Raw genomic sequence first — 23172 nt, forward strand, 5'->3', positions numbered from 1 at the left:
CAGAGGTAAAGCGCCGCGCTGACAAGACTGTTCGGTTTTGGCAAGGCAAAGTCAGTGTTTGCACAGCTCCCCACGCCCCGTGCAGGTGCAGGCCGGCCTCGCAGACTCGCTGCTCAGGAGAGAGACAGTCCCCGGGCTCAGCTGTGACGGGAGCCCGAAGTGCGCCGCAGCTCGCGTAAGCCCCTCCAGCCGCCGGCAGCAGGGCCAGCCCTGCCCCAGCCCGTAACAGGGGAAGGGGAGGGGGCTCGGGGCACGAGCCCGCCCCCCTCGGCTCTGGCGGCCCTTTGGATGGTCCAAGGGCCCGTCAGCAGAGTCCCGCCGTCCAAAGTTCGGCGCGGCGCTAGAAGGCTTCGGAGTCGAGGCCGATGGCGCTGAGGAGCCGGGCTCGCTGCCCCGTGAGTGCGGCTGGGGCCTGAGGAGGGAGAGTCGTGTGCCGGGTGGGGGCGAGAGTGGGGCAGGGAAGGCGTGACGGTAGCTGGGGGGGGGGGGAGCCCCGGAGTGCCTTCGCCTCCCCCCCCTCCCTTCCCCTCCCCCCCCGCCCGGGCCGAGCCTCCGCCGCGAGCTCGGTTCGCGCCAGGTGCTGCAAAGGCTCCGGGCGGGGGCAGGAAACTTCCCTCAGCTTCATTCCCTACTTCCCCCTCCCGCCTTTAGCCGAGCAGCGCCGGCAGAGGCGCTTCATGGGGTTCAGCCTGCCTCGTGGCAGCGGTGTGGCCATGCTCTGCCCGCTCCTTCACTGGCCTACATGCGGGGTTCCCCCCCCCCCACTGCGTTAGGCCTCTCCTGCCCTTCTGCAAAGGGGCCGTGATGTCTCTGCTGCAGCTCCCTGAAACCTCCAGGCGTTCGTGTGAGAGCGACACGTTTTACCGGACCGTCTTGTCGTTTGTGCTGGCTGAAGGTAGAGGCTCCCCAAAAGCCGCTGCAACTAGGCCGATTTTCGCCAGCTTGGTGGGAGTCTGGACCCCATGTTTACTTTATATTAAAAGGGTTCTCTACGGCATGAGTCACTTGCTTATGGGCCCTCGTCGGGGGGGGGGTAGGTTTGAACACCGATTTTTAAATACTGGAGGAACACTTTAAATGAAAGGATCCTGCTATATGTCCTTAAACAAATTAAGTTTATCTACTAGCAAAATTGCTGAGAAAATTATCTAAAATGTTTCCGTAGACATTCGCTTAGCTGTGTTTAATATCTCACCTTTAGGTTGGAATGGAAAAAGAAAGGCAAGTCATACCTCTTGCAGAGGGTTAACCACTAGATATTACTAGTAATGGAAGTATTGCAAAAGTGAAGATAAACATCCAAGAAAACTAAACCATGATACTTTCGAGATGAGTCGTATCTATGTTCTAACAAATCCTTAGGGAAAGTGGGTGAACTGTACATAATTACCACTGAGAACCTTCTTCTGACCCTAACAAAATAGAAAGGAATTTATTTTCAACAATAATAAAGATCTCAATATGCCTCTCCAATATAGTCCAATATAGGTATAAGGAGATTTGGGTCATTCCCTCCCCCCCCCCCCCAAACATGCACAAACTGAACTAGGAATTTGTATGGCATTCTATTTGAGGGATTAACAAGATAAAAGCAATGAGAACTGTGTACAATGGATTTAGATTAAGAATCATGGGACTTTCCCATGCCCACACTGGCACTCAGATTCATTTGAATGCCTTGGTCTCCATCTGTAAGCTGCTATCTCACTTCTAACTTGACTTTTCTGGTGTCATAGTTCACTTTCTCTCATCAGGGATTTCCAACAGTGATTAACCCTTATTTAAGAAACTTGAAGTTGCAATATCTAAAATAAAACCGGTCTAGTGTCAATACAGAAAGCAAAAAAAAAAACATGAAATGTAAGTTAGAATTTAAACTCTGTTAAACTAACAGTGAAACCTGTACCAGAGATCACTCTCTGTATTCAGCTGGTTTCCCTAAAGGTCTGTGCCCAAAAGCATCCCTGAGAAAAGAGGTACACCTCTGTTCCCCCTCTTAGTAACAAATATGTATTGGTTCCTTGAGCAATTATTTCAAACAGGTTTAATCCTACTACAAAAAATCCCCACAGCTAATGGGGCATATAGCTTATATTAGAGTTCTGAATAACAGTGAAACTTCATTGTATGGAAATGATTTGACCCCTTACTATTCTTGTATAACCTGCTCTTGGATGAGTGTGTTATCAGCTGCAGTTAGTTTCTCAGGGGGTATTTGTTTAGCCCTTTTAGGTGGGCACTATATTCTCCGAAACCAGACGCTCCACAGGCTTTGAGGTGTTGAATTGGATTCTCTCCCTGGTTAGGGTTAGACTTCAATCTCCACCTTTTGTACTGTTGCTGAGGAATCATGAGTGATCATCTACAACTAAATGGTTCTGGAAGATTGCATCTGGTTCTTGCTTCCCCAGGAAGTAGCATTCGCTGTTTTGAAATAACCTGTGTTAGAGACTACCCTAATTACATATATAAACTAGAGATGGAGAGGAGATTCACCAGCCAGGGTAGTCAAAATAAAGCCCAAACTTTTAATTTCAGTTTCATGCCTCTTTCCTCAAGGCCAGTTTTATTAATAAACAGAAGATGCAAAAGAGATCAGAGTAATACAAAACACTAGATAGCAGAGGCCTGTTCCACTTTCTACAAGCTAGGCTGGGACAAAACATACCCTTTTCCCCCTTTATAGCCCCTTGCAGCTACTCCAGGCCACCTGCTTCAACAAGCTTACCCCCAATTCTCCTCTTTCTCAAAGTTACTCACATGCATTCTTTTAAAAGTCTCCAGCAAGCAGTCACATGTTTGATTAGCTGACCTATCTCCCTCATGTATCCTGCCTGGAGACTACAACTCTCAGAATCTTCCATTCTCCAGGGATTTACTCCTGTAACATTTACTGGCCATATCTGTAATTACATGTAAGCATTCTGTTACAAACCTCCTGACATAAGAGACTGACACAAAGTCTCCTCAAATATACTGCACACGGTTCCAATCCAACTCTATTAGAAAATCTATCTCAAAAAGCTATGGATTGTCAGTATCTTTGGTAATTGAAAACAGGTTTCACGGTTATACCTGTAAATTATACATAGCACAAGACCCATGGCTGACCTAACAGCAGCTATAATAGGCATGATTCTTCTCCTTTACATTGGTGTAAATCTGATGTACAGGTTTGCTGACTCACACTCTTTATCATGAGTCTCACAATATTTAGTGTTTTTCTTAAATTCCCAGATGATGGAGGAAAGAACATCTACAATTTTATTATTCTCACAACTTTTGAACAATTGGAATTAGTAATACCGGGAGTAATGGAATTACATTGATCTAAAACTGGTGTGAACGAAGGAGATTGTGGCCTGCTGTTTCTTGCCAAACCCCCTGTTCTCTGTAGCTATTCCACCCTGTCTTGTAACATCTGCAAGAGCAGGCCTGTCTTCCTATGGTTTTCAGACCCCTATTAAATACAAGGGCTATACTATATCCATATATATCTACATGGACTGGGCACTAGGGTGGGAATCAAGACACATGGATTCCATTCTTAGGGTCAGCTATTGCCTAGCTGTGTGACCTTTAGCAAATCACTTTTCTGTGCCTCAGTTCCCCCTTAGGCAAACTGGGAGTAGTTATGCTTAGCTACCTCTTAAAAATGTTAATAAAAACAGATAAGTCATTTTGAATAAACTAACACATTTAGGTGGACTGCATATAATGCAAAAAACTATGCTAATCAACTGGCATTAAACTGCTTGCATATAAAGAATAACAAAACAGCATGTTGCAATAAAATAAATGTTTATTGTCATACTGGCACTTCAGTTATCTATTTGGATAGCCATATAATTAATGTGGATGCCAGCTTTACTTTAAAATGATGCTTCAAAATTTTAGGCCACATGTTGCAGTCCTTTATGATTGAACCAGATGCATCATAATACATTTTTAATTAAGATCTTTTTTGTGTTCTAGGTCAAGATATTTGACGCTGCATTGTATGGGACAAGAAGTTCTTAAAAAGAGAGGACACATATAAGAAAGGATGTCTCATTTAATCAAAGGAGTTAAAAAATGCTATGGTCCTTCTATCAGTCAAATGCACAAAGTAACAGGATTTCCATTTAAACCACCCCTACTCAAAAGCTTATTAGCCTACAGTGGGGAACAATTAAAAACTTCACGTACATTCTCTAAACTTAGTTCTGGAAATGCAGATTCTTACAGTTACATCATAGTTGGAGCTGGATCGGCAGGGTGTGTATTAGGCAGCCGATTGACTGAAGACCCCCTTAGTACTGTTTTACTTTTGGAAGCAGGCCCTAAAGACACCCTTCTAGGTAGTAAAAGATTAATGTGGAAGATTCATATGCCTGCTGCATTAACCTATAATCTTTGTGATGAAAAATATAATTGGTATTACCACACAACACCACAAAAGCACATGGATAATCGAATTATGTACTGGCCCAGAGGTAGAGTGTGGGGTGGCTCCTCATCTCTCAATGCTATGGTGTACATTCGGGGGCATGCAGAAGACTACAATCGATGGCATAGAGAAGGTGCTATGGGATGGGACTATGAATTTTGCTTGCCTTATTTTAAGAAGGCACAGACTCATGAGCTGGGTCCTAACCTGTACAGAGGTGGGAATGGACCATTGCATGTGTCAAGAGGAAAGACAAACCATCCTCTTCATCTTGCATTCCTGGATGCAGCCCAGCAGGCTGGCTATTCTTTCACAGATGATATGAATGGTTACCAACAAGAAGGATTTGGCTGGATGGATATGACTATACACAGAGGTAAACCTTAAAGAGTTACTTTGGGAGTGTATGTATCTAACCTATAAATGGTATTTAAGGGTCAGTCTATTTTCCATTGAATTCAATGGGAATATTTTCATTGACTTCAAAACATTTCTTCCCTTAGAAAGGAGAGAGGATTTCATAATGCTGCTATCAGCTGTTTGCATTCATTCCTTTAGTCCTTAAATTTAAAGTTCTTTCTTCTGAACGGCAAATATGGCACCTCACTCTAATTTCTATATAGGAAGAAAGACAAGAAAATACCTTGAAAATGAAGGCACATGGACTATTTTGATGCTTGTAGATGTTAAATGAAAACATATATTTTGTAGGTCAAAGATGGAGCACAGCTAGTGCTTACCTTCACCCTGCCATAACACGCCCAAACTTGTCCACAGAAGATAGAACGCTTGTAACGAAAATTTTGTTTCAAGGAACAAAAGCCATAGGGGTTGAGTATGTCAAGAATGGGCAAAGGAAAAAGGTAAGAATTTTTATTTCCCATCCTGAAAGAATGGGGTCAAAGAAAATTAAGCCTTATTTAACAACAAATAGAAACTAAGACTGACACATCCTTTCCGTACAAAAATTCCACTTTTCAAATGTAATACTGTAGCTCAAAAACACTAATCAGTTTCAAGAATATGATTCTTTGTTAGATAGTTATGTTAGAAAATATATTTCCTTTTTATCATTTCAGACATCAGGATATTCTCTATGCTGAAAGAGGGAATGATGGAATGTAGAAAGGAAAAGGCTATGCTTGAGGTTTGAAATTGGAACCCACTCTGTAGTCATGCACAGTTACAGTGTGTTGGCTATTGTACTGAATTACTAATGTGCTGGAAAAACAATTTAGGAAAATCTGTTAAAATTAGTATCTCCTATGGAGTCTGAATAGCTTAGGGGATAGATAATGGAACATAGAGTTATTCTTTGTTGCCATTGTGAATCCAGTTAAGTCTAGTAATGAGTAACTACTATAAGGCACATTCCCAGCTGCAGAATAGACATATCCTAACTGTTTTATGGCTGTTTGGTGGCCTATATGAAATGGGTTTGTGATTTCACTCCAGCTTCCACATCACAGAAATCATCACGACCGGGGGGACATGCGCTGGTAATCTCAGCACATAAGCCAAGAATGGAATGGGAGTCAGGAATAAAATGGCCTTTGATATTAGGTCAGGATCGAGGAATATTAGCAAAACAATGAGTAACTGCCATTACTTCTTAGCTTTTCTATGGTTAAATAGAGGACTTCAGTTTCTGGGGCTCTCAATTCAGTACTTTTCATAAGAAAAGAAGTACTCAGTGAGGGCTTATCTACATTGTGAGGTAATGTGCTCTAGGAGGTATGATTTCTAAAGTGGACTAATGTACTGTGCATTATTTGGTCTGGATAGACCCTGCTGGTGCATACTAAAGGTTCCTTAGTGCACTTTAATGTAGTAGTGTTTCAGATAGCACTATGTTAAAGCACACCAGCAAGGTCTACACAGACTAATTAATACACAGCGCATTAGTGCATTTTAGAAATCACTCCCCTGTAGATCGCATTACTCCACCAGGTAGACAAGCCCTTACCCTTCCCTTTTGAATATTACTCTTGATTATTACATATGTAACTAGGTAACTGCCTAAGGTGGATTCAGATATTATTTTAAAGTTCTAATAACAAGGGTGAAATGTTGGAATAATAATACACCAAAGGAGAGGAGAGCATAAATCTTGACAGTTTGAGTTCATTGAATATAAGAACGGCCATGCTGGATCAGACCAAAGGTCCGTCTAGCCCAGTATCCTGTCTTCCGACAGTGGCCAATGCCAGGTTCCCCACAGGGAATGAACAGAACAGGTAATCATCAAGTGATCCATTCCCTGTTGCCCATTCCCAGCTTCTGGCAAACAGAGGCTAGGGACACCATCGCTGCCTATCCTGGCTAATAGCTATCCTTCATGAATTTATCTAGTTCTTTTTTGAACCCTGTTATGGTCTTGGCCTTCGCAACATCCTCTAGCAAGGAGTTGCGCAGGTTGGCCGTGCATTGTGTGAAAAAATACTTCCTTTGTTTGTTTTAAATCTATTGCCTATTAATTTCATTTGGTGGCCCCTAGTTCTTGTGTTATAAGAAGGAGTAAATAACACTTTACAATCATGATTTTATAGACCTCTATCATATCCCTCCTTAATCATCTCTCTTCCAAGCTGAAAAGACCCAATCTTCTTAATCTCTTGTAATACGGAAGCCTTTCCATACGCTTAATCATTTTTGTTGCCCTTTTCTGAACCTTTTCCAATTCCAATATATCTTCTTGAGACTGGGCAACCACATCTGCATGCAGTATTCAAGATGTGGGCATATCATGGATTTATATAGAGGCAATATAATATTTTCTGTCTTATTATCTATCCCTTTCTTAATGATTCCCAACATTCTGTTTGCTTTTTTGACTGCCACTGTGCATTGAGTGGATGTTTTCAGAGAATTATCCACAATGACTCCAAGATCTCTTTCTTGAGTGGTAACAGCCATCCCAGATCCCATCATTCTATATGTACAGCTGGAACCACGTTCTCCAATGTACATTACCTCATGCCTATCAACACCAAAATTCATCTGCCACTTTGTTTCCCAGTCACCCAGTTTTGAGAGATCCCCCATAGCACTTCACAGTTTGCTCCAGACTCAACCACCTTGAGTAGTTCTGCATCATCTGCAAACTCTGCCACTCCACCGCCCACTCCCGCTTCCAGATCATTTATGAATATATTAAACAGGACTGGGCCCAGTACAGACCCCTGGAGGACACCACTATTTACCTCTCTCCATCCTGAAAACGACCATCCATTCCTACCCCTCGCTTCCCATCCTCCAACCAGTCACCAGTCCATGAGAGAACCCTCCCTTCCATCCCATGACTGCCCACTTTGCCCAAGGGACCTTGTCAAAGGTTCTCTGAAAATCCAAATACACTATATCCACTGGATTCCCCTTGTCTTCATGCCTGTTGACCCCCCTCAAAGAATTCTAATAGATTGGTGAGGCATGATTTCCCCCCACAAAAACCATGTTGATTATTCTCCAACAAACCACGACAATCCTGCTCTTCACCATAGCTTCAACCAGCTTGCCCGGCACTGAAGTCAGGCCCACCGGCCTGCAACTGCCAGGGTCACCTCTTTCAAAAATCGGCATCACACTAGCTATCCTCCAGCCACCTGGCACAGAAGCCGATCCAAATGATAGGCGACAGTCCACAGTGAGTAGTCCTGCAATGTCACACCCGAGTTCCCCCGGAACTCCCAGGTGAATACCATCTGGCACTGGTGACCCACCACTGTTCAGTCTATCAACCTGTTCTAAAGCCCTCTCCAATGACATCTTAATCTGGGACAGCTCCCCAGAGCCGCACCCAAATGCTCAGGCCCGGGAATCACCCCACATCCTCAACTGTGAAGACCAATGCAACGAATTCATCCAGCTTTCCCAGAATGGCCTTATTGTCCCTGCGTGCTCCCCCAGCATCCTGATCATCTGAAGTACATTATACCCACAGGAATCAATATGCAGAGGGTGTTGGGTGACTGAACACCTGCTAAATGTTAAAAGATAGTATAAATGAACTATTCTTTGATCTGCTAAAGCACAGAACATGTCTGTTCTTTTCTAAGCCAATTAGAATGATACTTTCCATTAATAATGCAGGGCAAAAGTTGCAGAATTCTCATTGACTTTAATGGGAGCCCCATATGCATCTGAGAGGAGAAGTTGGGCAGAAACAGCACCTGTCACTTTACTGAGCAATTTACTTACATGAACATGTATAATCTTTCATTATTATAGAGAAGGTGTTTGGCTGAGAACGATGGCACAGGACGAGTGTACTTTTATTAGTTTTGGCCCTAAAAATAAAGTACTAGATACAGGAACATCATGTGTACTGTGTATAAATATTGATATGATTTGGTGAGCTAGTTGACCACATGATGGGTATCAGGAGACCCAGAAGCTATTCTCATCTCTGCCACTAATTTCCTGTGTGACCTTGAATAAATCACTTAATCTCTCTGCCTCAGTTCACCATCTAAGTAAGTGCAAGACATTGTTTTTTCTCTCTCTCTGCCCAGTTATTATATATTTTAATGTATGGGGCCAAATGTGCTTTTAAAAACTTCAGCTACAAAAGTCTTGTTCAATATATTTTCTTATATGTTCCTGGAAAAAGAGCGCTCTGATTCCTCTGTCATTCTACCACAGTGACTGGTTTTTATTTTCTGCCATTTCTAATTCAAGTGCAAGGGCTCTAAAAAAAATGCATGCATTTGGAAAAACTAAACTGGGATCTGTATGACAGTTTCAAAATTTAACTTTCAGCTTGATTTCATTAAAAGTAAAAGCTTGCAAGAGTAAAAAGACCCTTTCTTGCTTTATAATACATAAAAAAGATATCACAGTTTCTTCTCGCCCCCCCCCACTTTTTTAATATTAGAAATTCAAGCCTTGTCTCCCTTGTTTTTTTCTGGGAAGATTCTAAGGATGACAGGAGAACTAATAGTTTTATAACATCATAGAAACTATGCAAGGAAGCCTGATTGAGAAGAAAAATTATTTTTATAGACTGTTTTAAATTCTGTGTTATATTTGTTTAGTTAACAATTATTGAAATCAAACGGAAAACTATTTGATTGTTGAAGTTTCCTCAGTCTTCCCTTTTAAGTGAAGATTTAGGGCCTGATCCAAAACACATTAAAATCCGAAAGATCCCCACAGATTTTAATGGACATTGGATACAGCCTTAAGAAAGCTCCCAGTCATTTCAGAAGTCCTTCAGAAAAAACAAATAAAATGGCCTTGGTAGTCCTGGTATTTTTTAGATAAAAAAAATCTAGCAAAAAAGAATATTTAAGGAGGTTGGGGAATTCTTTCAGGCTTTTTTTTATGTATCATAAATTATATATGTGTGTGTACATATATAAGGGACCAACTTGATTGTTTTTCCTCTGAGGTCACCTTTAAATGCACTACATGACTATATACAACATGAATTACAAGCTATGAATGTCTATGCAGCAGGGTTGCACTGGGTATAAACCCATAACCTAGAGCAGAGATAAGAGTACACATTTGGAAATAGTGTGATTTGAAACATGCCACATTTTCATTAGGAAACAAAAATGTGAACACGTACTTCATTACACAGTGATTCTCTGATGATTCTCTGGAACCATTTTTGTGTACATTATGCAATGTACTGTAGAGATTTTGCATAGTTGTTGTTTTATGAACCAATTCTATAAACCTGAATGTTTTGTGTATTAGTTCTACCATACTAGACAATTGTCCAGGGCAGAAAAATACAAAGGGGGAGCAAAATGTCACCACTGGGTGTGCCAGCAGTAACATCAGATGAGTAGTGTGAAAACAATTAATAAAAATCAAACTTTTTGTAAGTTTTGTTCTGTTCTATCAGTCAGAAAGAAAATAGGAATAGTAAAAGTAAATGGTAGTTCGCATACTGGTATTCCCTGTATACATGAAGGAAAAATCAAGTTGGTCATTTTTAGAAGACTACAGAACCATGCCTAAAATACCACAGCTAAAATTAAAGTGGAGACACACTGTAGAGTCTTAAATTCTACAAAAGTAAACACTGGGCTTAAATTCTAGTGTTTGCAGATGAGCAATACAAGAGCTATCTTCTTGAGCTCTTCCATGGCGTTTGCTTTGCAAGTTATGAAAGTATGTTCAAAGATGCAACACTTGCCGATTGCTCAATGTATGCTCAGTGATGCTAGATGAGATGTATTACAGGACATTGAGCACCAGTATATTGTTAATTTTACAACATTCTATAGCTCAAACAGGCAGTAGTAGTAACTTTAGGATTTGTATCAGATTTAAATGGCCTTTGTTTCTACTTCCCTATGTGAATATACTCCTATTTGTCCCTTTACGTGTATTTCATGTAATCTAGTCTTTTAAGTTTCTTGAATATTTCTTTCCTAACCTTCCCACTATGCAAAAGTTTGAATTTATTTCCCCAATGTTGATAGCACTTTCTCTGACCTTAAGATTTCAAATATCTGAGGGCAAAATTCTGCTCTTGCTATTCTGAACCTTATAATGGAAAGTGCTAGACATGTGGAGAGTTCCTGAGCCATTTTGTTAATATAAGGCAGGATGATTTCAGGGGTGCAGGGGAGAAATGTGCTCTGTAGCAAACCATAATGGTCATTTAAACAGACTGAGCTCCCCCAAAGCCCCTGTTGCCAAAGACAGAGTTTCTAACCTTGCCTGGAGATCAGTCCCCTTGGAGACATGGTTTCCTGTTGGACACATTCATTGCTCCCCTGTCTAACAATGAAGAGAGCGATAGATGGAGTTCTGTCTAGCTGCTGACTGGATGTGATGGGGATGAGGAGAGGAAGAGCAGCCTGCACACTTTTCTCCAACCCCTCATGAGACAGGGCAGGATTTTTCCCTAAATCTGCAGTGCTGATCTGACAACTGAGAGCAAGAGAAAACAAATGAATATCATCTATGAAGCTTATGGGTGGAAAGAGTCAGAGAGGAGATGATGAAGATGTTAGATAATGAATGTCTACTCACTAGGTACTGATGAGATAAATAGGTCAACCTCTGAGGTCCTCAGCTATTGGTTAGCAGCATAAGTAGTAACCAGCTGAGAGATGCACATTCTTTAGGCTGCTTAATGAAAAAACTGTCATACAAAATAATGTATGTATACATACTTATAAGGGCTCCCTGCTATAGCACATAGCTATGTGGGGCAATGGAAGTGGGGAATCCATGAGACCACAAGGGCTGTGAAACCAAAAATTAGCCTCAGCTGGACTGAGGATGTGACAATGCTTGAAGAGAGACTTTGTTGAGCTAACGTATTACAGAATACCTCAGAGTGTAAAGTCTTTTTCAGGATTTTTAATTTATTAATCACTAGTGAAAATGGAAGAGGCTCTGGCTGTTTCCTTGCTTGAAGTTACTGTAGATCTCTGTTCTGGAAAGAAGTGTGCAAGTGTACGGCCAATCATGCTATTTGATCAATGTAATGCTTGTGTACCCTACAGTCTTAATAGATTACAAAATTTTGTTCAGTTCACATTGTGTTCCAATGTGACATCTTAGTTATTTCTGTCCACAGAAACTTATACCAAGGTGAGCAAAACATTTGGAATAATAAAGATGGATGCTGGTATGATTCTAAAGAAATAGAGTATCTTTTTTTAAAAAAAAAGCTCTTGGAAATATTGGTTGTGGTCTAAAATCAAACCTATAATAATCTTCTTTAAAATTTATTTTTAATTTTCAGGCTCTTGCCAGTAAGGAAGTGATTTTAAGTGGAGGTGCCATAAATTCCCCACAGCTGCTTATGTTGTCTGGGGTTGGAAATGCAGATGACCTCAAAAAATTAGGGATCCCTGTTGTGTGTCACCTTCCTGGTAATCTTTTTATTGGTTTTATCTTTCACCTCCCTAATGGTCTGATCCAGAGCCCATTGAAGTCATTGGAATGACTCCCATTAACTTCAGTGGCCTTTAGATCAGGCTCTATGGACCCAAACCAACTACCATTACAGTCAATGGAAAGACTCCCATTGACTTTAATGGAAGTTAGAAAAAACTCTTTTATACATTGCACCTCTCCATGTAATGGTGTCCAATATTCATTCCTTTCTGAACTATGGCAGTAGATAACTTATTTTAAAGCAAAGAAGCCGTATGTATCACTGATAATTTTTAAATTAGAGCTATACATTCTCTTTGATCCACAGCATATTGCCTACTGATAGTAATTAGAGTTTAACATAAAGATGGAGGGTCCTTATGTATTAACTGAACTTTTCTAGCTAAAAGTTATCATTGCATTTAGAAATTATACCTACCACTGTTAGAACCAGAACTATTTCTGCTATTTGTTTATAGGGCTACTTGCATGCTCCATTTACCTATGTGTGCTCAAGAAAATTAAACAAACAATTGCATATCTAAATTATTTGAAAATCTTATTCAAATGATCATTGTTAGGTCTAAGAGTCAACACACCATGAGGAATAATGTGGGGGAGTTTTTCCTTGCATTCTGCAATACTGGCATATGGCCTGAATAAATACCTTAAATTAAGCATGTGGCAATTCTCCAAAAAGGGCCATGTTTTTGGAATGTAATGTGCCCACCCTACACATACCCACGTCATATGTACTTTGAAAGCTTATTTTATGTATGTTTAGATAAAGTATGATATGGTGCTTCCAACTGGTGCCGTAAACTTGTAGGTGAGGTGAAACAATGATACCCACAATGAGAAAGTGTCATTTTTTGCACTGTTCCAGAAACACTGTAACATGAATATGATGACATTTTGTACTGTATAAATTAACTTCAATACCTTAATTGTGTTTTTTTGATCAAAGCTACCAAATGACAACCCTGAATAGGGGCCCTCCCAGTCGGGGGTCTAAATCCACTGCTCTTGGCTACTTCCTACCACTATCCCTTCAGTTTGGAGCATGGCCCCTGTAGTCCAATTCACTGGGATGGCTTGCCTTCAGTAGCACCCTTTTATGGACCTTGGGCGGTGCCCTGCCATAATCCCAGACTCCTACCTCTTTGCACTGAATTGAGCCAGACTCTCGCCTTTTCTCCTTCCTCCAGGCCTGGCATTGGCTGTAGATATAATGGGGCTGGGCTAGCTGGGCCCAACGGCTCTCTTTAAACCCTGTCGTGCTGGTGGGTAGTTTCTCTGCTTCATCACAGTCCAGAACTGATTTACTATGAACAAGTACCTGAGAAAATAAACGCCTGTCACCTACAATGAACACTGTCTGAATTCTCTCCTGGTGTCTTTTAAAACTTTATCTTGTGATGTCCTACCAATACTAAATAACGCTAATCATAGAATCATAGAATATCCAGGGTTGGAAGGGACTTCAGGAGGTTATCTAGTCCAACCCCTGCTCAAAGCAGGACCTAATCCCCAACTAAATCATCCCAGCCAGGGCTTTGTCAAGCCTGACCTTAAAAACCTCTAAGGAAGGGGATTCTATCACCTCCCTAGGTAACCCATTCCAGTGATTCACCACCCTACTAGTGAAAAAGTTTTTCCTAATATCCAACCTAAACCTCCCCCACAGCAACTTGAGACCATTACTCCTTGTTCTATCATCTGGTACCACTGAGAACAGTCTAAATCCATCCTCTTTAGAACCCCCTTTCAGGTAGTTGAAAGCAGCTATCAAATCCCCCCTCATTCTTCTCTTCTGCAGACTAAATAATCCCAGTTCCCTCAGTCTCTCCTCATACGTCATGTGCTCCAGCCCCCTAATAATTTTTCTTGCCCTCCGCTGGACTCTTTCCAATTTGTCTACATCCTTCCTGTCGTGTGGGGCCCAAAACTGAACACAGTACTCCAGATGAGGCCTCACCAATGCTGAATAGAGGGGAATGATCACATCCCTTGATCTGCCGGCAATGCTCCTACTTAAACAGCTCAAAATGTCTTTAGCCTTCTTGGCAACAAGGGCACACTTGAGTCATAATATTGTTCTAATTCAGGTGATTCCATTTTGGGCTGGTTTCAACCACAAGCTTGCAACAAAGAGAACCTACCCAGCAGTTGCATATTCAACTATTATGGATGCCAGACCAGCTGACATGGCCACAGTCTATACTACTATGCTGAAATGTCAGCAACTGTAGGACAGGAGCCTTTTGTTCAGATCATGGATCAGCAGCTGTGTGCTGTCGCTCAACAAGTGAAATGGACTCTCCAAATGAACTTGGTACCAATGTTATTAACCTGGATGTTTTTCACACCCTGTGCTGTTTTTATTGCATGTGTTATGAAATTTTGGGGAGACGCAGGATTGCTAGACCTTCTTGTTGATACTGATATGTATGCTGCTTGTAATGCAGATCAAATGCTTGCTGCTAAGCAATTCAGCTATGCTCTATAGGTATGTCTACACTGCAATAAAAAACCTGCTGCTGGCCTTCATCAGCGGACTCAGTCTAAAGGGCTGTTTAATTGTAGTGTAGACATTCAGGATCAAGCTGGAGCCAAGCTCAGACACCCTCCCCTTTGTCAGGTCCCAGAGCTCGGGCTCCAGCCTGAGCCAGAATGTCTACACCACAATTAAACAGCCCCTTAGCCCGAGCCCAGTCAGCTGACGTGGGCCAGCAGTGGGTGTTTAATTGCATAGGGTATAGACATACCCCTATGGCTTGGCTCTAGCATTAGAGGCCCTGAGTGCTCCAAAACTTTATTCTCTTGTTAAATTGTGTGAGCAGGAAGGAGGTACTCATGTAGTTCCAGCATTTGTCTGGCAAATGTTGGCTCACACTCAAAAGGTGTCTGAGTCTGAAGACTCAATAGTCCTTACAACGTCATTAAAGAGCTTGTTTGTGCTGTAATTCAGTATGTGCTGTTGCTACTGAAGGACTTTCAGATTTGCAGGTATGCCCAGTCTCCTACATTCAAGGTCTAGGATCATTTTCTCCAGGTTATGTAGACACTACATCTAAATGTCCATGCAGAGTGAGTGTGTGATTGGAAACTTTACATGACATAGCAGGTCATGCTTCCATGCTTCTTTACTGCAAACAGAGCCAACTGTGCCGGATGGATTTCAGTCTACATTTTTGATATATTAAAATTTCCCTGAAGTAGTATACACTGCCTTTGAATCTGGGGGGAATTTGCAGTATGTCATACTTCTGTTTTTTTCAGTGGAATTTGGAGTGACACGGAAACAGGGAAAAATGTCCTCAAAGACTCAAAGGGCAGTAGTGGGATTGTAGTACTGACATGAAAGAAGCCAGCCCTTGTCAGATAGACACTCACATGACATGTCCTGAGTGAATATGCAAAAACTCTGAGAGAAAGAAGTGGCCTAACAAGAAGTAGTGAAGGTTAAGTTCACAAACAAGTCCTTGCCTTTGCACTGAAGAGGAATGAAAAGCATTTTACAGCTCTTACCAACCATGTAATCAGCAATATGACAAACCCATTTGACCCTGAGTTGATCCAGAGGTGCTTATCACCATATGTAATGGACACCATGTAACATTAGATGTACAAGAGTCTCTACTGAAAATAGCAGATATTGGTGAAGAACAAATGGAGAGATATGTGAGAGGTGCACTTGATTCTGATTGGACAGGTAACATCTTCAGCCCAGTCAAGAAATCTGGCACCAAACATTTGCTGACAAGAAGACTAAATTTAAGCCTGCCCAGGGAGGGATTATCACAACAGCTATCAGACCAGAAATTGTTTTCTGAAGAGCCCTGTCCTTAGCAAGATGCAAAGATGCTGTTTCAATGGCAACTGTTCTTAGTCACCAAGTAGGACCTGTGCCTATGTTCCTCTTCCATGCTGTGGAACAATGAGAAGAACAGACAAAGCTGAATTAGGACATCATCTGGAAGCTCAAGCTGAAAGGATCCATGAGCTAAGAGCATGTGACAAAGAAACCACAGAGTACATCAGAGATGCCGTGGCTGGTCATACAAGTAATGGCTGGAGACAAATTCCACACTTTCAGTGAATTGGCTGCTGAGTACTTGAGGCATGTCCTAAAAGGATTTGACAAAGCTAATTCTGTAATCAAAGTCTTTGACAGATAATGACAACAGTAACTGTGAAAACTGCAGAAAAATAGTGCCAGACAGGATCTAACATTGGATGCAAGAAATAGCAGGTGATTGGTGGATGTCTGTGACTCCATGGAAGAAGTTTCTAAACGTGGCATCCAACAAGCATTCATTTGTAAAATTCCTCTGTGAATATATGGTTCAAAGTGAACTTGAGGGTGTAGGAGCACACCCAACACAAATACTCCTTCTTGCTGAGGCCTAAGTAGGAAAATCCATAATCATCAGCAGAAGTGAAGGTGCTGAAGAAGCCCAAGACTTGTATAGTCCTCAAGAGGAAGCTGTATGTGCCAATATAGCTTTTGGGTCTCTTGGTGTCAAAGGAACTATAGGAATAGGTTATTTGATATAGATGTTTTGGTACTTGCAGTTCACTACTTTCCAAAAGTGGAACATATAGATAATGTGGATTGAAATAGGGAACATTACCAACACAACTGACAAGTGTTGCTTCATACCTGTGTGTGCAGTTTATGATGCACTCACTCCTGACTTCTGCAACATACTTCCTGCTGTATACGCATTAACAGGATCTGATCTAGTGTCATTCCTGTTTGATATTGAGGGGGAAAAAATCTGTGTTTAATGTCAAAACAAAGGTTCAGAGATCTTGCTAAATTAGGATAGAGTAATGGACAAGTTGTAATTTCTGCAGCAAGGAAGTTGGTAGCACTGCTGTATGACCAGAGCAAGAAAGAAAAGGATACCCTCAAGGCCTTGTATTTCTTGTATCTCAATCTAGCCATCAAAAAGGACAAGTCACTGGCCAAATTACCATCATGTCAGGGCAGTTTTGAAGATCATGTCAAAAGAGCAACTAGGCAAACAAAGATTTGCATGTCTTTGCAGATAGGTAAACCAGATACTGGATCACCATTGCAACATGGATGGAAAAATGTGGAGGATGAACTACTTCCTGGATTCTTCAAGGGCCAATGGAGACTTTATTTGAGCATGTATCAGTAGGGATCACAGAAGAATCAACTGTGTCTGTAGTTAGAACAATCTTCTCCGTACGGAACGGTGTACCTGCCAAGGCAATGAAGACTATGGTAGCCCCCACACACTCAACAGAGAATATAATGATGAACAAGATGATGATGATGTTGACTAGAAATGTCACCAGCGTTAGTACATTTCAGTGATACCTCTACAAATTATTAGACTTTGTTTTACCCTTTACATGAGTCTTGTAATGCATGGAGGTCACAAAGAAATTCAGTTTTATGTCTTGAAATAACACATAGCCATTAAACTAACAGAAACAAATGCACATATTTCAAAGTGGTCATTTTAACGTGTTGATGCTATAATTGTTTATGCCCTTTTCTGTGGTAATGGCACCACTTGACAGCTCCACGTTGTATCTCATCTTAAAGTAGACATAATAAAATGATGTGAGTGTGTGTAGATAGGGTACATTAACTTGAGGAAATCAGTGGTGTCTGCTACTTGCCTAAATGGGCTGGACCATGGTGTTTGACACCACTGCCTTTGTAAGAGGTTATTTCAGTTTCCATTCAGGGTAGTTTATAGAGGAAAATGTACCTGCTTGTATATAAACATTTACATTTTGCCTGTATATAATTTCTTGGGGTTTTTGTTTTTGTTCGTTTGTTTGTATCAGGGGTAGGCCAGAATCTTCAAGATCATTTAGAAGTGTACATACAGCAGAAGTGCACCAAACCTATTACTCTCTACAAAGCACAAAAGCTTATTAACATGGCAAAGATTGGTTTAGAATGGCTTTGGAAATTTACAGGTATGAAAAAAATGTGAAACTGTCCCACTGTTCAGTTCTATAGGATTACCAAATTTAGCTTTTAGCTGAACTATATATGTCAGAATCCCAGAGTGTCTTTCCCGATGAAGCTTTATTATTACCAATTCTGCAGAAACTGGAGATTTTAAAAAATGAGTTCAAATGGGGGGAGACTGTGCAGTTTCCTTAGCTTTAATTTGCTTTGTTTTTTCCAAATTAAAATTTATTTTAACAAATGTAATGTTTATTGTAACAAATGAGGTTGAGATGCACTTTTTTTGTAGCATTTTGTTCCCTACCCTTAAATTCAGGCAGGGAATGTTTGCATGTTGCTAAATGTTTGCATTTGTGCCTAACTTCTATTTTGCAATATGTTCCATACTTAAATCTATGGGTCACTGAGAAAAGCTACTGTAAAAAGTGAAGTCAGAAAATGATGTATTAAGACACTGTCTAGAAAACAAATACACTGAACTAAATTCATCCTTGGTGTAACTCCATAAAAGGTAGTTATCTCATTGCATTGTCCAGAATTCTTAAAACTTACTTGTACTTGTATTGTCCAGAAATAATGCATTCTCCTGTCTTATAGTAGCCCAGACCCTAAATTACATTTTCAAGGAGAATTTGTAAAGATTTTTCTTAGCAAGTAAAACAAATAAGCCAATTTCAGTCCTAAACTACCCCCCATGCAGTTTCACTGTCTTAGCGTGGTATCGCAGCAAAGCATTTGGCCCAATATGTCATGTGCTATTGCATACATACGACTTTTTATTATTGCAAGTAACTATTTTTAAAAGGATGGATTGTGACTCATCTAGTGGGGTGACACAGAGGTTTAAAGGCATGCTGTACAGCAGTGTGGAGGGGAAGTAGGGTCTGCAGGTGGTGTCAGGGGGCAGGGAGTGGGCAGAGCCTTTGCTCTGCCTGCTCTAAGCACCTTGTGCATCTGGGAGCATGCACTGCACTAGCTGCCACAGCTTATTCCCTCCCTCAACCAGCGGACACTCCCAGTGACAATCTCGCACCTAAGCTGCTTCAGAAGCATTGCAACAGTGCACTACCCTTCATATTAAGCAAACTAATACCCCATTCTAGCCCAAAGTAAATGAAAAGAATTAGGAAGCTGGAGACACCTTGGGATTTTTTTAAAGTCAAACACATTTTACATTTATTTAGTGATAAACATGATGAAAATAATATACATTGCACAAGTTATAAGTTAATTGCATATGGATTTGCACCCCTCGCAGTTTCACTGTCTTTGATTGACATAATTGTGTGCATTGCACAAGTGGAAAGGTATATGGGGCATGGAGAAATGGTGCTGAAACAAGAATTTTAAAAATACACATTTTTCTTGCCTTTTGAATATTTTAGAATTTTTCTTTCTTTCTTTTTCAATCTCTAGGAGATGGAGCTACTGCCCACTTAGAATCTGGTGGATTTATTAGAAGTCGGCCAGATGTTCCTCATCCAGATATTCAGTTCCATTTTCTTCCTTCTCAGGTGATTGATCATGGACGTGTTGCTTCCAGGCTGGAAGCTTACCAGGTCAGTGGCTTAAGGACACAAATTAGCAATGTCCTGAATTAGCAAGGAGATTTACAGTTTATTGGAAACGTTAATACTAGTATAGTGATCAAGTTACAGATTGTTCAGTATTGTGTAAAATATGTGACTTAATTGCCTACCTTGCAAAAATATTTACAAATTGTATTTGTTGCTGGTGCCAGAATAATTTTACTCTTTATCTTTGGAAAAATACGCAATAAGTTTATTAGGGGTTATGAACCTGATTCTGTGTCATTGTCATCAACAGTACATAATCAAGTTCTATATTATAATATTTTGTTTTCCCTTTAACTCCTTTGTACTTTGTCTTTTTGTTGTCTCAATATGTAATGTAGATTCAAAAGTCTGTAGTTCATACTGTGAAACTGTCACTATATACAGTACATCTGTTTTCTTTGGCTGGTTTTTACTTCATGATGATAGTAATTTGGTCATCTGAACTGTCAGCTACTGCTAAACTGAAATAATATTTGCTTGTTCTTGTATTATAAATAGTTTATTTCCTGTGCTGTGCATATAACCAAAAAACATAAGAAAAAATGTTCATATTGTGGCCTTTTCATTCTCCCTTTTTTATATTTTGTTTGAGTAATCTGTAAGAAGACTCCATGTTTTTAAAAATTGCATTGGATTCTGAAGTCTGTCTAGATGGAATTTTGTCATGCAGTATGTTGGGGCTATTGCAGGTTCATGTTGGACCCATGAGGAGTACAAGTGTGGGCTGGCTAAAGCTGAAAAGTACAGATCCAAGGGACCATCCTGTGATTGAACCAAACTACTTGTCAACGGGTAAATGCCTGGTATCTATATTGAGTTGGTCTCATTCAATTCCTTCCCCCTTTCTCCCAGGAGAAGTGATCTAACTACCTGCCCATATCAGTAGGAAATTACTCCCCACTTGACACCGGCTCAACTGTGCTGGCTGGCACATTGGTATTATTATTACTATTTATGTTGCGATAGCTCAGAGGAGCCCCAGTTAATGACCAGAATTCTATTTTGCTAGGTGATGTACAAACTCTGAGCAAAAAGACAGTTCCTGCCTGTTCCCTGCCCCTTCCTGTTCACCCCACACCCACCTGTGCAAGAGGGGGAGTAAAGACCACCACACACCTTGCTTGCCTCCCCCACTCAGCTGGTGATCACATAGCCCATACCCTCCTTATTCCTGTGTATCATTTTTATTCATCCTACTCTCCTGTACAAATGTGTAGGACAAGTGACAATTTTGCCCCTGGTGAATGTATCTTGGAAAAAAGTTCCCATTGTTTTTTCTTTCAGTATCAAGTTGAGAGTCTTTAAATTGTATATAAGTCTCCTTCCCCTTTAATTTTGCTGCCTTTTCCTTTTCTTGGTATAGCACACTGTCCTGTATTAGCACTATGATGCTGCTGTTTGTTTTTGTTTGAATTATGCACAGGGAAGTATTTCTAACCAGTGTGTGTATTTACAGTCTCTTTGTTTCCTCTCTGTACAGAAACAGATGTGTGGGAATTTCGTCAGTGTGTCAAGTTATCCAGAGAAATTTTTGCTCAGAAAGCTTTTGAAAAATTCTGTGGTCCTGAAATTCAGCCCGGAAGTCATATACAGTCTGACAAAGAAATAGATGCTTTCATAAGACAGAAGGCTGATAGTGCTTATCATCCTTCTTGTACCTGTAAAATGGGGCAGCCGTCTGATACCACTGCTGTGGTTGATCCTCAGACCAAAGTAATTGGGGTTGAAAACCTGAGAGTTGTGGATGCCTCAATAATGCCCAGTGTAGTCAGTGGGAATTTGAATGCCCCAACCATTATGATAGCAGAAAAAGCTGCTGATATGATCAAGGGGTTCCCATCACTCATTGAGAAAAATGTTCCTGTATATAAACCTCAAACCTTGGAAACTCAGCAATGAACAAAATGCCCACGCTTATTTTCCAGGTGAGTTTTTGCCCATGTGGAAATCTTACATTGGACTTTGCCAAGAGAATAAATGTATTGCTACAAAAAATTACAGGTAGGTATTAATTCACTACCTCTCTGATATTGAGAAGGTTGTAACAGTAATTTAAAAAAAAATCAAGTTATTTGCAGTAACTGGTCATTTTAGTCAAGCATTTGGGTGATGACCAGTTTTTGTAATGTAGTTTGAAGTTTATGCTGAAGAGGGTCAGTTCTGCCATACAAAAAGAAGAGGCAATCATGTGAGCAATCAAGGAGTTCAGGACATGTATGGCTGAGCGTGGGATGGTAGAAGTGGATGTTTGCTGCTTTGCATAGAACAGTAAGACAATTAAAACCAGTGATGAGTTTCCAAAATCTGAAGAACCGGTTCCTTCAGTCGCTCCGGGTCTTCGGCGGCACTGAGGGACCAATAAATGTCAACTTCATTTATTGATGATTGTGTAATAATTTATAGTAAAATGGATAATGTATTATGGAGGTACTGATCACAGCTCCATTGTTAAGGTTGAGTTGAGTTTTAAACTTAAATGCATACATATAGTATTCAGTAATGGTGTAGTCAAGTTAAAAAGATATCCATATTTGATATACAGATTGTGTTAATAGCTTCTATAAAAACAAACAGCTGATTATTTAAAATTTCTATAATGATAAACTCTCCATGTTCTTTGTATTTAACTTAATAAAATTCAGTTAATAACTTAATTTGTTTTGCTTGCGTAATGCAATATGGAAACTTACCTTGTTTCACTACTGTATGTTTAAGGGGGCCATGAAAGGTGACTGCACAGCTGTAAATGATGAAACAGACTCTAAGGTCTGGATTGTTACTAAAGTGTAAGCACTGGTTTATTTATTTTTTTTAAATTACCTGCTGTCTAGAGAGATCTTTTACCACATCAGATAGATGCTTGTCTGCCCCTGTTCAGTTAACTTGAACATCTTGGCTCATTTACTTTAAGAAAGAATAAATACATCTTGGCTCTACTACTTTGTTAATACTTGCCTAACGCCCAGACTTTTTTCTGGATGTTTGCTGAGAAAAATCCTTTACAGATATCCATCAATGGCCCTTTCTTAAGTGTGTTCTAATAGCTTTCCAGATATCATTAAAGATCACAGGAGGAACAGGCCCCTGCATTGTGATGTGTTCTTGGAAGGTAGTATGGAAATCCCCATAGAATGGAATAGTGAATGGAGTAGAAACAGGATGGAACTCACAATCCTTCTTTTCCCCACCACTAATAGCAGAGGAGGGAGGGAAAAAAATTTTTATTCTAGCCTGCACCTGCACTCCTTACTCCTACAAATTTGAATGGGAATTTTTGCTTGGGTAAGGGCCTATAGCTTGTACATTTTTTTAAAAAAGGCATTTAAATCCTGTCTTATACTTTGATTCTTTTT

The 23172-nt window shown here is 40.4% G+C and overlaps 1 protein-coding gene across 3 annotated transcripts; it reads left to right on the top strand.

Annotated features, from left to right (window-relative positions):
- Nucleotides 1-44: 44 nt before the first annotated feature.
- Nucleotides 45-22626, top strand: CHDH (choline dehydrogenase). 3 transcript variants are annotated; one of them, XM_038408628.2, is made up of 8 exons: nucleotides 45-175; nucleotides 3976-4805; nucleotides 5141-5292; nucleotides 12144-12273; nucleotides 18113-18247; nucleotides 19659-19801; nucleotides 20509-20611; nucleotides 21300-22626. In XM_038408628.2, exons 2-8 carry the CDS (start codon nucleotides 4046-4048, stop codon nucleotides 21716-21718), a joined length of 1842 nt encoding a protein of 613 aa, XP_038264556.1. In that variant the 5' UTR covers nucleotides 45-175; nucleotides 3976-4045; the 3' UTR covers nucleotides 21719-22626. The 3 variants fall into 3 exon arrangements, with proteins under 3 accessions (XP_038264556.1, XP_038264554.1, XP_038264555.1); XM_038408626.2 differs by lacking the exon at nucleotides 45-175 and adding an exon at nucleotides 272-395; XM_038408627.2 differs by lacking the exon at nucleotides 45-175 and adding an exon at nucleotides 521-895.
- The last annotated feature ends 546 nt before the right edge of the window (nucleotides 22627-23172 follow it).

The sequence above is a fragment of the Dermochelys coriacea genome, chromosome 7, assembly GCF_009764565.3.
Source record: "Dermochelys coriacea isolate rDerCor1 chromosome 7, rDerCor1.pri.v4, whole genome shotgun sequence".
In the NCBI taxonomy this organism is placed as follows: Eukaryota; Metazoa; Chordata; order Testudines; family Dermochelyidae; genus Dermochelys; species Dermochelys coriacea.